At 44.7% G+C, this 16,083-nt stretch overlaps 1 protein-coding gene across 1 annotated transcript in view; it reads right to left on the reverse strand.

The window, feature by feature from the left end:
- Nucleotides 1-16,083, reverse strand: part of LOC100380741 (protein kinase C-binding protein NELL2a) — a 117,948-nt gene that overhangs the window by 33,931 nt on the left and 67,934 nt on the right. Inside the window, exons 14-15 of the mRNA XM_014148812.3 lie at nucleotides 10,961-11,083; nucleotides 10,373-10,468 (exon numbers count right to left, since the gene is read on the reverse strand). Coding sequence (XP_014004287.2) covers nucleotides 10,373-10,468; nucleotides 10,961-11,083 — 219 coding nt within the window. The remainder of the gene's footprint in view (nucleotides 1-10,372; nucleotides 10,469-10,960; nucleotides 11,084-16,083) is intronic.

The following is a 16,083-nucleotide window of genomic DNA, read 5'->3' on the forward strand; positions in this document are numbered from 1 at the left end:
GAAAAGGCCATATCTCAGACTGGCCAATGAAAATAAAAGATTAAGATGGGCAAAAGAACACAGACACTGGACAGACGAACTCTGACGAAAAGGCCAGAAACCCGGGGTCGCCTCTTCACTGTTGATGTTGAGACTGGTGTTTTTGTGGGTACTATTTAATGAAGCTGCCAGGTGAGGACTTGTGAGGCATCTGTTTCTCAAGGTAGACACTCTAATGTACTTGTCCTCTTGCTCATCCATATATTTATATGTATATATTCTAATTCCATTCCTTACTTAGATGTGTGTATTAGGTATTTGTTGTGGAATTTACATTTGAGTCATTTAGCAGACACTCTTATCCAGAGCGACTTACAGTAGTGAATGCATACATTTCATAAATTTTTTCCCCCGTACTGGTCCCCCATGGGAATCAAACCCACAACCCTGGCGTTGCAAACACCATGCTCTACCAACTGAGCCACACGGGACTTGTTAGATATTGCTGCACTGTCAGAATTAGAAGCACAAGCATTTCTCTACACTCGCAATAACATCTGCTAACCATGTGGATGTGACCAATAAAATTTGATTTGATTTTGATTTGAGAGTCCTTCAGGTGCCTTTTGGCAAACTCCAAGAGTGTTGTCATGTGCCGTTTACTGAGGGGTGGCTTCCGTCTGGCCACTCTACCATAAAGACCTGATTGATGGTGTGCTGCAAAGATGGTTGTACTTCTGGAAGGTTCTCCCATCTTCACAGAGGAACTCTGGAGCTCTGTCAGAGCGACCATCGAGTTCTTGGTCACCTCCCTGACCAAGGCCCCTCTGCCCCAATTGCTCAGTTTGGCTGGGAGTCTTGGTGGTTCCAAACTTATTCCATTTAATAATGATGGAGGCCACTGTGTTCTTGGGGACCTTCAATGACGCAGAAATGTTTTGGTACCCTTCCCCAGATCTGTGCCTCGACACAATCCCGTCTTGGAGCTCTACGGACAATTTCAACGACCTCATGGCTTGGTTTTTGCTCTGACCATGCACTGTCAACTGTGGGACCTTATATAGACAGGTGTGTGCCTATCCAAATCAAGTCCAATCAATTGAATTTACCACAGGTGGACTCCAATCAAGTTGTAGAAACATGTCAAGGACAATCAATGGAAACAGGATGCACCTGAGCTCAATTTCGAGTCTCATAGCAAAGGGTCTAAATACTTATGTAAATAAGGTATTTCTGTTTTTATTTTTTTATATATTTGCAAACATTTAAAAAAAACTGTTTTAGCTTTGTCATTATGGAGTATTGTGTGTAGATTGATAAGGAAAATGTTTTATTTAATCCATTTATAATAAGGCTGTAAAGTAACAAAATATGGAAAGTCAAGGGGTCTGAATACTTTCAAAGTGCACTGTACCTTAAAATAATGGGCCTCAGGACCTCATCACAGTATCTCTGTGCATTCAAATTGCCAATGATAAAATACAGTTGTGTTTGTTGTCCGTAGCTTATTCATTCCCATACCATAAACCCACCACCACAGGGCACTCTGTTCACCATGTTGACATCAGCAAACCACTCGCCCACACGACGCCAAACACGTGGTGTGCGGTTGTGAGGCCGGTTGGACATACTGTCAAACCTTTAACTGCAGTGGGCTAAATCAATGTCACACAGAGTGTTTCTTTGTAGTCTTAAACAAATCAACTTTGAAACAAAAGTACACACCTCACACATATGGTTTTGTACCATGTCAAATATAGAGTTGAAATGTATTCAATATTACACTTCATATACATCACAGAAGACTTGTTTGAGATAGAAACACCCTAGTATTTTATGTTGTTGTGTTTATTAATTATGAAATTGTGATAAATATGAATAACATTCCACCATGAGGCCACTAGAGAGCTCTTTGGTCACTCGACTGCAGGAGAGGGCTACATAAACATTTCTTTTTAGCAAAGATTTGCATACATTTGCAATTTTGTGATGTATTTGCTGTGCTGCATATTTTAAACAGAAATAGCAAAGATGTGCTTTGGAAATAGCAACTTGGATTAAATATGATGATGTTCGCCTTTCTGTGCTTTGTATAGCCTACTACTGAATATGGTGCAAATGTATGCTCAGATATGTCACCATCATATGTGAAGAAACATAACAATTTTCGGCACCTGAACAGGTAAAATCAGTTGGTCACTGGGTGTTACGTTCGTCGTAAACATTGGACCAAGGTGCAGTGTGGTAGGCGTACATTTTCTTTCAATAAAAATTACACTGCAAAAAACAACAAGATACAACAACGAATGTAAAGCTATATGCAGTGCAGAAAGCAACTACACACAAACAAGTTCCCACAATCACAGGTGTGAAAAAGGGCTGCCTAAGTATGATCCCCAATCAGAGACAATGATAAACAGCTGCTTCTGATTGGGAACCATACTAGGCCAACAAAGAAATAGAAACATAGATATGCCCACCCAAGTCACACCCTGACCTAACAAAATAGAGAATAAAAAAGGCTATCTAAGGTCAGGGCGTGACAGTACCCCCCCCCCCCAAAGGTGCGGACTCCGGCCGCAAACCTGAACCTATAGGGGAGGGTCCGGGTGGGCATCTCCTCTCAGTGGAGGCTCCGGTGCGGGACGCAGACCCCGCTCCGCTTGAGGCTCCCCCCACTTACGTGAAACCGGGCCGTGCATCGTCGCTGGAGGCTCCGGGCCGTGCATCGTCGCTGGAGGCTCCGGGCCGTGCATCGTCGCTGGAGGCTCCGGGCCGTGCATCGTCGCTGGAGGCTCCGGGCCGTGGATCGCCGCTGGAGGCTCCGGGCCGTGGATCGCCGCTGGAGGCTCCGGGCCTTGGATCGCCGCTTGAGGCTCCGGGCCATGGATCGCCGCTGGAGGCTCCGGGCCATGGATCGCCGCTGCAGCATTCGTGCCATGGATCATCACTGGAGGCTTCGTGTGTGGAGCCGGCACAGGGTGTACCAGTCTGGGGAGATGCACTGGAGACTGGGTGCGTAGAGCAGGCACAGGGCGTACCAGGCTGGAGAGACGCACTGGAGGCCGGATGCGTGGAGCTGGCACAGGATATACTGGGCCGTGGAGGCGCACTGGAGGTCTGGAGCGTAGAGCTGGCACAACCCGTCCTGGCTGGATGCTCACTTTAGCCCGGCAAGTGCGGGGCGCTGGCACATGACGCACTGGGCTGTGAAGGCGCACTGGCGACACAGTGCGTAGAGCCGGCACATGATATCCTGGACCGAGGAGGCGTACTGGAGGTCTGGAGCGTAGAGCTGGCACAACCCATCCTGGCTGGATGCTCACTTTAGCCCGGCAAATGCGGGGCGCTGGCACAGGGCTGTGAAGGCGCACTGGCGACACAGTGCGTAGAGCCGGCGCAGGACATCCTGGCCCGAGGAGGCGTACTGGAGACCAGGAGCGCTGAGCCAGCACAACCCGTCTTGGCCGGATGCTCACTTTCGCACGGCAAGTGCGAGGAGCAGCCTGCTACCGACCTTTAGTAAACTTTTTAACCAGATACAATGCTATTTCACAGTAAATGTATTAACTGACTTTCAGCACACTGACAAGGTAAAAATATGTCATTCTGCCCTTGAACAACACTGTTCCTAGGCCATAATTGTAAATAATAATTTGTTCTTAACTGACTTGCCTAGTTAAATAAAGGTTAAATAAATAAAAAAATATATATAAATGGGTTGGTTGATTAGCAACAAAACTGACGCGTGCGCAACTACGGGGAAAAACAGACGGGGATGGCTCAGATTGTTTTTAACATGTAAACTATATTTAGTCTACAATGTTTTTTGAAAACATAACTAAAGTTCCACAATGAGCACTCAAATACATCATTACAACTGTTGGTTAGCTAGCTAGCTAGCAGATGTTAGCCATATTAGCATAGACGAGACATCAGTCAAAACACCTCAAAACGAGACATGGTATCAAGAACAAGATCAAATGAGCTGAAATGCGCCATTCCCCACATAAAAGTTTCTTGTCATTGTTGCTAACTATCTGGCCGCTTTGAAGCGTGCACATCGTTTTCATGACATTGTCAGCTAACTCAACATGTACGCCACTGACACAAATGACTGATGATTGGCTGAAAGAATTGGCTAAAATAACAAGATTGTGGAAGTAGTTATGTTAGACTTCAGTGTAGCTTTTGACATTTTCGATCATAGTCTGCTGAAAATATCTTGTGTTATGGCTTCACATCCTCTGCCATATTGTGGATCGAGAGTTACCTATCTAACAGAACACAGAGAGTGTTCTTTAATGGAAGCCTCTCCAACATAATCCAGGTAGAATCAGGAATTCCTAAAGTAAACCAGGTAGAGTCTTGGCCCCTTACTTTTTTCATTTTTTACTAATGACCTACCACTAGCGTTGAGTAAAGCCTGTGTGTCTATGTACACTGATGGCTCAACATTATACACGTCAGCTACCACAGCAAGTAAAATCATTGCAACATTTAACAAAGAGCTGTTGTCAGTTTTAGAATGGGTGGCTAGTATTACGGTAGTCCTAAACATATCAAAAACTAAAAGCATAGTATTTGGTACAAATTATTTGCTAAACCCTAATCCTCATTGTTACAGGCTTTGGTTTTCAAGGTTGGTTCTATTCAGGTGTGGACACACACTGATTGGAATCATCCTCATTGGTCAGGATGTGTTGCACCTGTCGCCTCAATACTCAGTCGTTAGTCTCACCTGTTGAGGAGACTAAACTGCTTAGTGTAACACAAGATTGTAAACTGACATAGTCAAAACATTTTTGATGTAACAGTAACTACGATGGGAAGAGGTCTGTCCGTGATAAAATGCTGCTCTGCTTTCTTGACATCACAATCAACAAAACAAGTCCTACAGGCCTTAGTTTTAACACACCTGGACTACTGCCCAGTTAAATTGTCAAGTGCCACAAAGAAGGACATAGGCAAATTACAGTTGGCCCAGAACAGAACAGGGTACACAGAGGGCTCATTTCAATAACATGCATGTCTATTTCTCCTGGCTCAAAGTAGAGGACTTCATCACTTTTTGTCTTTGCGAGAGGTATCAACGTCTTGAAAGCGCCGAACTGTCTGTTCAAACAGCTAACACACAGCTGAGACACCCAAACATTCCCCACAAGACATGCCACCAGGGGTCTCTTCACAGTCCCGAAGTCCAGAACAGACTCTGGGAAACACAGTACTATATAGAGCCATGACTACATGGAACACCTCACGGCACAAAGCGGACAGTGAAGAGACACACACGCACTCTAACACATACACTCTACACACATTTTATACTGTAAATTTGTAGTAATGGAGCAATGCCAATATGTATAATGCCTAATTTGTAGTTTGATGTACTGTTTTATTTATGATGTAGACTATTGTTTTATTCCTGTTTGGACCCCAGAGAGAGTCTCTCTCTCTCTCTCTCGACCGCAGAACATCAGGGCCTGAACAGTCAGATCTTACATACTGTGCAATATGATTACAGTATTTCCATTTTCACAGGGAAATTAACTAGAATCCTGATCTGCTGCTCTTATTTATAACACTTCCTAATCCTATTTCAAATATGATTCTGGTGTCCTCTCCTGTATACATGCTTTGGCGTTAAGTGGATTTATGACAGATTACTGATTACTGATCCTGGGGGTGTGTCTGGGCAATAGAGGAGTGTGTTAAAATACTCTGTACACATTAAATGAACATTAGCATGTACAGTAACAATACAACATGGTAGAGAATGAACAGTGAGTCACTTGGAAACAGGAGAAGTATGGCGAAGTGAAGTAATAATCATTGTGCTTAAAAAACCCGTTTGAGATCAACTAGCGGGCACCCCTGGGCCGCATGGAGAGAGAGAGAGAGAGAGAGACAGAGAGAGAGAGAGGCTTCATGGGGGCTGTTGAGGGAGGAAAAGCAATCACTGCAATACTATTCAAAACACTCACTCCCTACTTCAGACGGTGTAAGGAAACAGTTATGTGAATAGAAGAGAGAGCATTTCGCTACACTCACATTAACATCTGCTAACCATGTGTATGTGTGACAAATAAAATTTCATTTGATTTGACTAGAAGATGTCTCCTCCAGCGTCTGTCTGTCTGTCTGTCTGTCTGTCTGTCTGTCTGTCTGTCTGTCTGTCTGTCTGTCTGTCTGTCTGTCTGTCTGTCTGTCTGTCTGTCTGTCTGTCTGTCTGTCTGTCTGTCTGTCTGTCTGTCTGTCTGTCTGTCTGTCTGTCTGTCCTCCATGTTAATGTGGTCTGTAGTAACAAACTGTTTGTCTGCACCCATCCACCCTCCTAGTTGATGTGTCAGAGTGACCCCTGGGCTCTTCTGCTGTCTGGTCTGGTCTGTAACAGAACTGTGCTGTATCCTCTCCTCTCTTTCTCTAGTCAGGCAACAACTCTCATTTAATAGAGCCTAAAAAAAGCCTCAAATATGAAGTTACCTGAGGATGTTGAAAGGTTCATCAAGCGTGTTTAAGACCTTCCGGACCTTTCTTAAATGTAGAAAGACGAGTATGAAAGTCTATGTAACTACTGTAATAGTACAAAAATAACGAGCCTTGAATAGTTACAAGCTTTTCAAAGTTTTCCACCAGGTTGTTCTCCATATGTCGAGCAGAGTTGTTTCTAAAGCACATCAATAACATCTAACACAAGCCCCTATTTCTTTATCTTGGTCCTTGAAGAACAATTTTAGTGTAAAGATGAGTCACAAACAGAGGGAGTGAGACACTACAACACCAAGACCACTCTTCTTTTGGCTGCTTTCATTGTCTTATTGTAACCACAGATAACCGCCGCCAAGGGCAACAACGGGTTGCCATTAGCGACTGAAGGCACAGTGGGCTATCAGAGTGGAGGATAAAAAAAAAACAATAAAGCCTAACAAGCTTGGATTGGCTTTGACTATAAATTAAGGGAGAAGATAATGAGCTAAAAACAAAAGAAATATGTAGTTTGTGTTTGTGTATGTATGTATGTATGTATGTATGTATGTATGTATGTATGTATGTATGTATGTATGTATGTATGTATGTATGTATGTATGTATGTATGTATGTATGTATGTATGTATGTATGTATGTATGTATGTGTGTGCGTATCTTCGGTCTGTGTTTTAGGACCTCACTCTCAGCTGTCACAGGCAGGTAGCTTGCCACTGTTCTGGAGGCAGTGTGTGTCCGGGGGTGGGGGGGTTCTAAAAGCAGCACGGTGGGTTGGTGTGAAAGCTTTTCCATGTTCAGTCACCAAGCCTTGCTCGACCTCGACTACCCTTGCTCCCCAGGCTGGATGGATGGAGCTCTCTCTCTCTCTCTCTCTCTTTCTCTCTTTCTCTCTGCTCTCATAAGCACATGAGCACTGACTCCTCCAGTCCATCCACTGACTGCCTGATGAGGTCTCTGCAGAGGCCTCCAGAGGTTGCCTGGTTGCCTAAACTCCTTGCTCTAGCCTAATGCTGCGTCACGCCCATGGACATTAGTTTCTTCTCCTCAATGTGTCTGGATCTGAGTACCACCAGACTATTTCCAGAAACCGATGGGTTTCATACGTGGGTAAAGCAGTGTTTAGAAAATGTGTCATTGGTGGGGCCTCCCGAGTGGCGCGTAACTATAGACCCGGGTTCAATCCCAGGCTGTGTCGCAGCCAGCCGCGACTGGGAGACCCATGAGGCGGCGCACAATTGGCCCAGCGTCATCCAGGTTAGGGGAGGGTTTGGCCGGCCAGGGATGTCCTTGTCCCATCGCGCTCTAGCCACTCCTTGTGGCGGGCCGAGCGCATGCACGCTGACTTTGGTCGCCAGTTGTACGGTGTTTCCTCCTACACATTGCTGCGGCTGGCTTTCGGGTTAAGTGAGCAATGTGTCAAAAAGCAGTGCGGCTTGGCAGTGTCATGTTTTGGAGGACGCATGGCTCTCGACCTTTGCCTCTCCCGAGTCCGTACGGGATTTGCAGCGATGGGACAAGACTGCAACCACCAATTGGATATCACAAAAAAGGGGGTAAAAAAAAGAATGCGTCATTGGCTTTGATACTCCGATTGGTTAGAGATGATCCAATCGCTGATGTTTTGTGCAACATGCCTAATTTTGACGTCACCACAAATTACTTCAACTATGTAGTGAACTTAGAGCAGTGGAAGAATTCAGTTTGAGTCGTCAGGCAACTCCAGAGGTGGCTCCAGCTATTTGTTGAGGGCACAATGGGCACGTGAGGAAAGGAGCTGTCACAAGCCTGATGGGGCTGGAGACAGAGTGGAAAGGAGGGGAAGACTCTCAGAGGGGAAAGGAGGGGAAGACTCTCAGAGGGGAAAGGAGGGGAAGACTCTCAGAGGGGAAAGGAGGAGAGAAACAGATGCAGAGGTGGTGACAAAAGCCTTGTCACCTGAGGCACCCTCTCTGGGAATTTGTTTGAGTGTGTGTGTGTGTGAATTAAAATCAACGTTGATGATTAACTGTTGGGAAGGAAGGAGCCCAAAATAAACAGAGGCCTGAGCTCCACATCCTCATCATTACTGTTTTCCCTCATTCTGTGATTAGATTGACAAAGTCACTCTGCACCACAACTATTTGTTTGTCACTAATTAGGCTTTAAGCATTCTGTTCTAAACTGTTCTATTAAACAGAAAATACATTCTCACAATTCCATGTCCCCTGCTACTCACTATTGCTAGATCTACAGAACAGAAAATTGCAGATTCTACAGAGAAAACCTAGTGAAGGCAAAGCCCAGTGAAGGTAATGAAATGGTTGAGAGCTCTGGCCATATCATTACTAGGGTACATGGTCATCAGAGCTGGTCCACTGCAGAGAGCAGATGGAGTGATAAGAGATCCTGGTTATTATGGTCATAACACCAGCCAGCTTTCTGGCCTTCCCTTCAGCCATCCTCAGCATCACAAAACAGGACAGAACAGCACCTTGAGAAAAGTAATTTGCTTTAAGACAGGTAGTAAAAGGGTACGCCTCATAAAGGTCCTTTATGTGCAATCAATACCTGCACCAATGAGTGGGCAGCGGCTCAGCTCAGCAGATCTCGGTTTCTGTTCTGTCTGCCCTGTCTGAGAGCCTAAAGACAGTCTAAAACTGTAAGGGCCCTGTGTTTTTTTTAATTTATTAGCTTTCCATGTTGTCTTGTCCTGACAGCTATTCTCTACGTACGACAGGCTGAGAGAAAAGCATCTGTTGTATAGATCAGGGATAAGGAGTGTTAAGCTGCTACATGAGCATGTCAACGCCGTTTCAACCTCTCCCCATGATGCTTACATATACACCACCGCAGATGGAAATGTATACGAAAACAGATTACAAATGATAGACATCAATATAGGATGAGTTTGATGCATAGTGGTAAATCTACAGTATAATGCTTGATGCACTATAATGCTCAGTGCATTAGTGTTTGTGTGCTATTGTCATTTGAAAGTGAGAAAGTTTAAAGCCCTGTAAAAGAAAAGGCCATACTGAATAATATCTGGTGTGATGCAGACAGTCATTCCCATAGTGCTGTGACTGCAGTTAAAATCCTCCAATGGCACATTGGAACAGAGACTATCTTATTAGTCACCACAGAACAGAACACATAGGTAATGAAGGAGGATGAACAGGGGAAATGGGGAAACTAAGAGCCATGTATTTATGGATAACAGTACTGGAGAAACTGAAGACGGGTGCTTTTTGTGAATAATTTCAAGTTTTAATGTCACAAGTACAGTGAAATGCCTTTATTGCAAGCTCCAAATACCCCAGCTGGGGTATAGTGAAAATATCTCAGTAATATCACGTCATTTTACTGTCAGAGTAAATAAAGACAGTCACTAAGTACAGACAGGGCCAGGTCAACACTTAAAATGGACAACAGTCTCATTTGATTGTCTCAGTCAAATGTGTTCCAATTGAACACAAGACATTGGTTTTATTTGAAACAAAGATGCAGATGATTTAATGGGCTCTTTCTGGTATGTCTAGAGAATGAAATAAACTCTGGCACCAAAGCGATGATAACACTGAAAGTATCCTCTTAAGATTTTATTTTCAGCAAGAGTGACTACTTTAAAGTAGTCTAGAGTGACTACTTTAACACTTCTTTTTCTTAAAACTTCTTAAAGCATTGTTGGTTAAGGGCTTGTAAGTAAGCATTTCACTGCAAGGTCTACACCTGTTGTATTCGGCGCATGTGACAAATAACATTTGATTTGGTTTGATTTGATTTAAAAAATCATATTTGATCCTTTGAAATACAAATCAAATCTATATAAAGAACTCCACACTTCACCTCTTCCCTCGTACTTTCTATTCTGTGGTCTTGATGCAGTGTTTAAATCAGAGGACTGCCGACTGGACAGAGGAAGTCTTACCTGTCTCACACATCTTCCCTGTGAAGCCTAGCTGGCAGATGCAGTTATTAGGGGAGATGCAGGTTCCTCCATTCTGGCACAGGCCATCACACATCGCTAGAGGAAGAACACAGGTACCACAAAGTCGGTATTCAACATTCATTTAGCTCGATTAACATTTTAATTAGGCCTAGAAAAAAAGGGTTCCAAAAAGGGTTCTTCAGCTGGCCCCATAGGAGAACCCTTTCTGGTTCCAGGTAAAACCATTTTGTGTTCCATGTAGAACCCTCTGTAGAAAGAGTTCTACCTGGAACTAAAAATAGTTATCCTATGGGGACAGCCAAAGAACCCTTTAAGGTTCTAGATAGCACCTTTTTTTCAAAGAGTGTACTGTCCATGGGGTCAATTTGCAATGTGATTACATTTTTCAAACTCATACAGCTTTTTTGATTAATTTATTTCAGTAAGATAAATTAAATATACATTTTAGAATTAATCCACTACTTGTTGGATGGTTAGTAATGGTCTATCCATTAGGGAAGGGGTACTAGAATGAAAAAGGACCCTATCTGTACTGTATCTGTGTGGGTCTGGTCAGTAGGATCTCACCTTTGCAGATGGTACCATTGCCAGTGTATCCCGGCTTACAAGAGCAGCTGTGTCCCCCCACCGTATTGAAACAGAGGGCATTCTGGGCGCAGCTGTGCAGTCCGCTCACACACTCATCATGCTCTGGAACAGTAAAACAAACAAACAGAACAGCACCTTTAAACAAAACTTCACCTTACGCAGTCAATCATACCATAACAGCACATTTAAGACCTGAACTAAACTTCACCTTACACATTCAATCATACCATAACAGCACCTTTAAGACCTGAACTAAACTTCACCTTACACATTCAATCATACCATAACAGCACCTTTAAGACCTAAACAAAACTTTTCCTTACACAGGTCAATCACACCTTAACAGCAGGAAGCAGAGAGAGGCAGACACACACTACCATCAGTACCAAGCAGAACACAGGGAGATCTTTATCCCACAGACACACAGGAATAAATCTATTCTGTGTGGACCATTCCAGAGGGTTCAATTTTATTGGGTAACACTTCTTCCATTTGTGTTAGTGGATTTCTGGGCCATCCTAAGCCTGGCATCAAGTCCTCTTTGCTGTGCTCACACATGTTCATACACCGACCGACTAGCTCTCAGGAGTCTTACTAAACAATGACAATAAAGTACAGTATTAATATATTGTGCTTTTCTCCTAATTAGTGGAAGTATTTTTTCTGTAGTTGTTAGACTTCAATTGTGTAATACAGCAAAAACCAAACAGCCCTCAAACTGAACGTCTTACTATCTGAGAACAAGGATGTATCTGAATGAGAATGCGTGCCACGGGAGAGACCTAAGCTCCATCCATTCCATTGACATCATCCCATCCATTACATTTCCTGAACAGTATCAGGCTCAAACAAATTGAAAGTGATGTGGTGTTGAGCTTCTCCTTTGAGGATATGATGTCTATATGACAGCGTCAAGAACATGGAGGAACACCGGTCCTGCTGCTCTATCACACCTGCTGATGTCCTGCATTAAAACCTGCCCCGAGTCCCCACTGAGGCAGTATTTAGGATGTGTCCCAAATGGCACCCTTTTCCCTACAAAGTGCACTACTTTTGACCAAAGCCCTATGGGACCTGGTCAAAAGTAGTGCACTTTATAGGGAACAGGGTGTCGTATGAGATGCAGAGAGCATATAAAACTAACAGAAGAGGAGAGTAAAAACAGAGAGGAGATTTGCCCAAGGTCACATCTGTCTATGCCTGCCGGGCAGGGGAGTTGTATGCCATCACACTGAATCGACAGAATGGAGAAATTGGCAGACTAGGTGCATGTGTGTGTCTGTGTCTGTGTCTGCGACGAGGTTATCCTTCCTGTGTGTGTGTGTGTGTGTGTGTGTGTGTGTGTGTGTGTGTGTGTGTGTGTGTGTGTGTGTGTGTGTGTGCGTACAGTACATGTGTCTGCGTGTGTCCATCTGTGTATGTGTGTGCCTCTGCGTCCTGTGTAGGGGTTTTTCTTCTTGACTAGTGCTGCTCATGCTGCAGACAGATAAACAATCAATTATGTACAGGCTGTCACTAGGGAGCCCTCTGTAGTGTGCTACAGCAGACTGACTGACTGGAGCCTTAGCCCAGCCTGGAGCCAACTCAGCCTTTGTCCAACAATTTGACCGACACACTGTAACTAAAACTGCATTAGGCCGTGGTAATACAGTCACTGTATCAGTTAATACAGTCACTGCATCTAGAACTACTTATAAACTCATGGAGAACTCACTGATCTTTATGGAAAATGGAGACATTCTGGGTCTTGACAGGCATATCGTAATAACAGTTCTAAATGTGAAGGCTGTGTTGAAATAGCAGTGTTTGTTTTCCATCTTTGGGAGAGTATCAAAGTCATCATAAGATGCAATATCTGAGATAAAGGAGATAGAATAGAGTGGGAACAAAGCGTGAAAGGATGGGGAGGAGAGACGGGGGTCAAGGCCCACTGTTTTCACATAATCCTCTATATCTGCCAGGCCCTTTGACTTCACACAGTGGAAGTCATCCTTTCTAATCCCCACTGCCCCACCGCCGCCCTCCCTTCATCCCCACCTCTGCCCTCCCTTCATATCCACCTCCGCCCTCCCTTCATCCCCACCTCCACCCTCCCTTCATCCCCACCTCCGCCCTCCCTTCATCCCCACCTCCGCCCTCCCTTCATATCCACCTCCGCCCTCCCTTCATCCCCACCTCCACCCTCCCTTCATCCCCACCTCCGCCCTCCCTTCATCCCCACCTCCGCCCTCCCTTCATATCCACCTCCGCCCTCCCTTCATATCCACCTCCGCCCTCCCTTCATCCCCACCTCCGCCCTCCCTTCATCCCTACCTCCGCCCTCCCTTCATATCCACCTACGCCCTCCCTTCATATCCACCTCCGCCCTCCCTTCATATCCACCTCCGCCCTCCCTTCATCCCCACCTCCGCCCTCCCTTCATCCCCACCTCCGCCCTCCCTTCATATCCACCTCCGCCCTCCCTTCATATCCACCTCCGCCCTCCCTTCATCCCCACCTCCGCCCTCCCTTCATATCCACCTCCGCCCTCCCTTCATATCCACCTCCGCCCTCCCTTCATATCCACCTCCGCCCTCCCTTCATATCCACCTCCGCCTTCCCTTCATATCCACCTCCGCCCTCCCTTCATCCCCACCTCCGCCCTCCCTTCATATCCACCTCCGCCCTCCCTTCATATCCACCTCCGTCCTCCCTTCATCCCCACCTCCGTCCTCCCTTCATCCCCACCTCCGTCCTCCCTTCATCCCTTCATCCCCACCTCCCTCCCTCATTTCCTACTGCCTCTGAGACCAAGGCCGGATTGGTTATCATCGGATAAGAGCGGGGTCACACACCTCACATCCCACCACACACACACCTCAGGACAGCAGCCCTCTAATAACATTCAAAGGCAACTCATCTCTATGAGTGAGGAGCACACCCCAGGCACTTTGGGGAGGGAGGAAGAGAGGAGGGCTATCTTGACCTTCAAGATCAAGGCTAAAATGATAGTCAGAGAGCAGGGGAAAGTTGGGTTGCTCCTTTCTATCCTGACTCTATTGGACATTGACCAGCTGGGATGTTAAATAGTGACCCCCTTCACTGTGGGGTGTTTTATGTAAATACCATGTTCACTTGAACCCAGAACCTCATGATGTAACTATAGAAAATCTCTCTGGGTTTAGCCTTTTAATCCAGAATTACTGTTACTAGAGTAACTCAATTAAATAAGTGTAATCTTTCTTAATCACTGTGTGGACTAGTATAGATACATGCACTTATGGAAAAACAATATAATTAGGCTATCTGTGCATTATTTCTGCTGAGGTTTGCAATCTAGTAATTGCTTGAATCCATGGAGAATAATGAAGATCCTCATATTGAATGAGCTATTCTAATGGACATGGGAGATACCATATTTTGTGTTTTCTTGAGCTGTGGCAATATTTCCTTTCTAAGCCACTTGGGGAGTAGCCCATTCCCTCTGGACCCTGTTCAAACAGAAACAGATGTTTGATTGCTATTAATAATGAATAGAACCCCATGGCTAGCTTAGCACATGGCCCCTATCGCTAACATATCACAGTGCAACAGGAATGGGCGAGATGGCATACTCTGGAAATAAACATGAATATTGTCGGAGGCTGTGCCTTGTGTATGTGCTCTAATAAGATTGTGTCGGTTTGATTTGATTTAGCCACATATGGGTCCATCGGACAAGTTTTGAATTAAGTACAATTTAACCATAATTCATCTTTTTAATATCAGATAAGAGGTGGAGTGTGGCTCTATATGAGCGATTCTATATCATGCGCTGAGGCAATGATTGTGAATATACACTGATAGTCCAATAACTCAGAGAGAGATTACGACAGTAATTTGACTGTACTGTAGCAGGCAGAAAGTCGTTACATCAGGCCCCCTGAATACGCCTCGGTTTAATCATGATGCATAACAGAGTTGTGCATGGCTCTGACTTGAAGGCATTTTAATAAGATTCTATGTAAAATACAGAAACACAACTTAATCCACTGGGCTGCAGTATTAATCTTCATTGTAAATCGGTGAAACTAATGGGTTGCAGGATAGGAGACAAATGAATAGGATACTGCATCCGGCTCCAAGATGCATAGAAATATAACTGTGAGTGGAATGTAATTCAGGGTGTGTCTAAGGAGAACTAACACTACAGAAAAAGACTGAGTACGCAAGGTGTGTGTCTCTTCTTCACTGAATAAATAAGAGAACAAAAAAGTGTGAGATGAGTGAGAATTCTCATGATTATTCCTTCTGAAACATTCCTAAAATACCTACTGACAGCCTCACTACCTCCATTCCCATATCCTCTTCTGTTTCCTGTTCCCATCAACAAGGGGAAACCCACCATGGGCATAGTTGTGGCAGTGAGGAAATGTAAAAAATCTGCTGTGTTGTTGCATTGTCTTGGTGGGTCTTACAGACTCTTACTGCTTTAATTCAAACCCAGAAGCTCAGAGGGGGAGGGGAGGGAGGGGGGAGGAAAGCAGCGTCGCAGCAGGCCCGAATCCTTTCTCTGGCTATGTCCCAAATGCATCCTATTCCCTATACAGTGCACTACTTTTGACCAGAGCCCTATGGGCCCTCCCTATGGGCCCTGGTCAAAAGTAGTGCACTATAAAGAGAATAGTGTGCCATTTGGGATGCAGCCCCTATTTCTGGCACGTCTCAGCCAGGCAGGCTGCTCCTTTACTCTGCATTCTACCTCCTCTCCTCTCTGTCTCCTCTCCGTGCTGAGTTAGTTTGAATTAGTGGTAATTGCTTTTTTAATTACAGACGAAGAGGAAATGTTTTGTGTCCCCCTCAGAGACTACACACACAGGGATCTACTTAGCCTCATAACTCGCACTGTAATGCACTCACAGCGAACATGACGACCATGCTACATACTGTTTCTATGGGTATACCATTGAGTCATCTTTACAACTGGAAGGAGACATGGGCCTGCTGTTCAGTAACAATTTTAGTCATGGTGTTAATTTAAATATTTGATTTCTTTCTTTATCTTTGTGATATTGTTTGTTGTGAAGAGTAAGACTGATTAAAATGACTAATGGAACAATGGTGGTTCGTCAACAGTTTGTGGG

The sequence above is a fragment of the Salmo salar genome, chromosome 16 (genome assembly GCF_965601325.2).
Source record: "Salmo salar chromosome 16, fSalSal1, whole genome shotgun sequence".
NCBI classification, from domain to species: domain Eukaryota; kingdom Metazoa; phylum Chordata; class Actinopteri; order Salmoniformes; family Salmonidae; genus Salmo; species Salmo salar.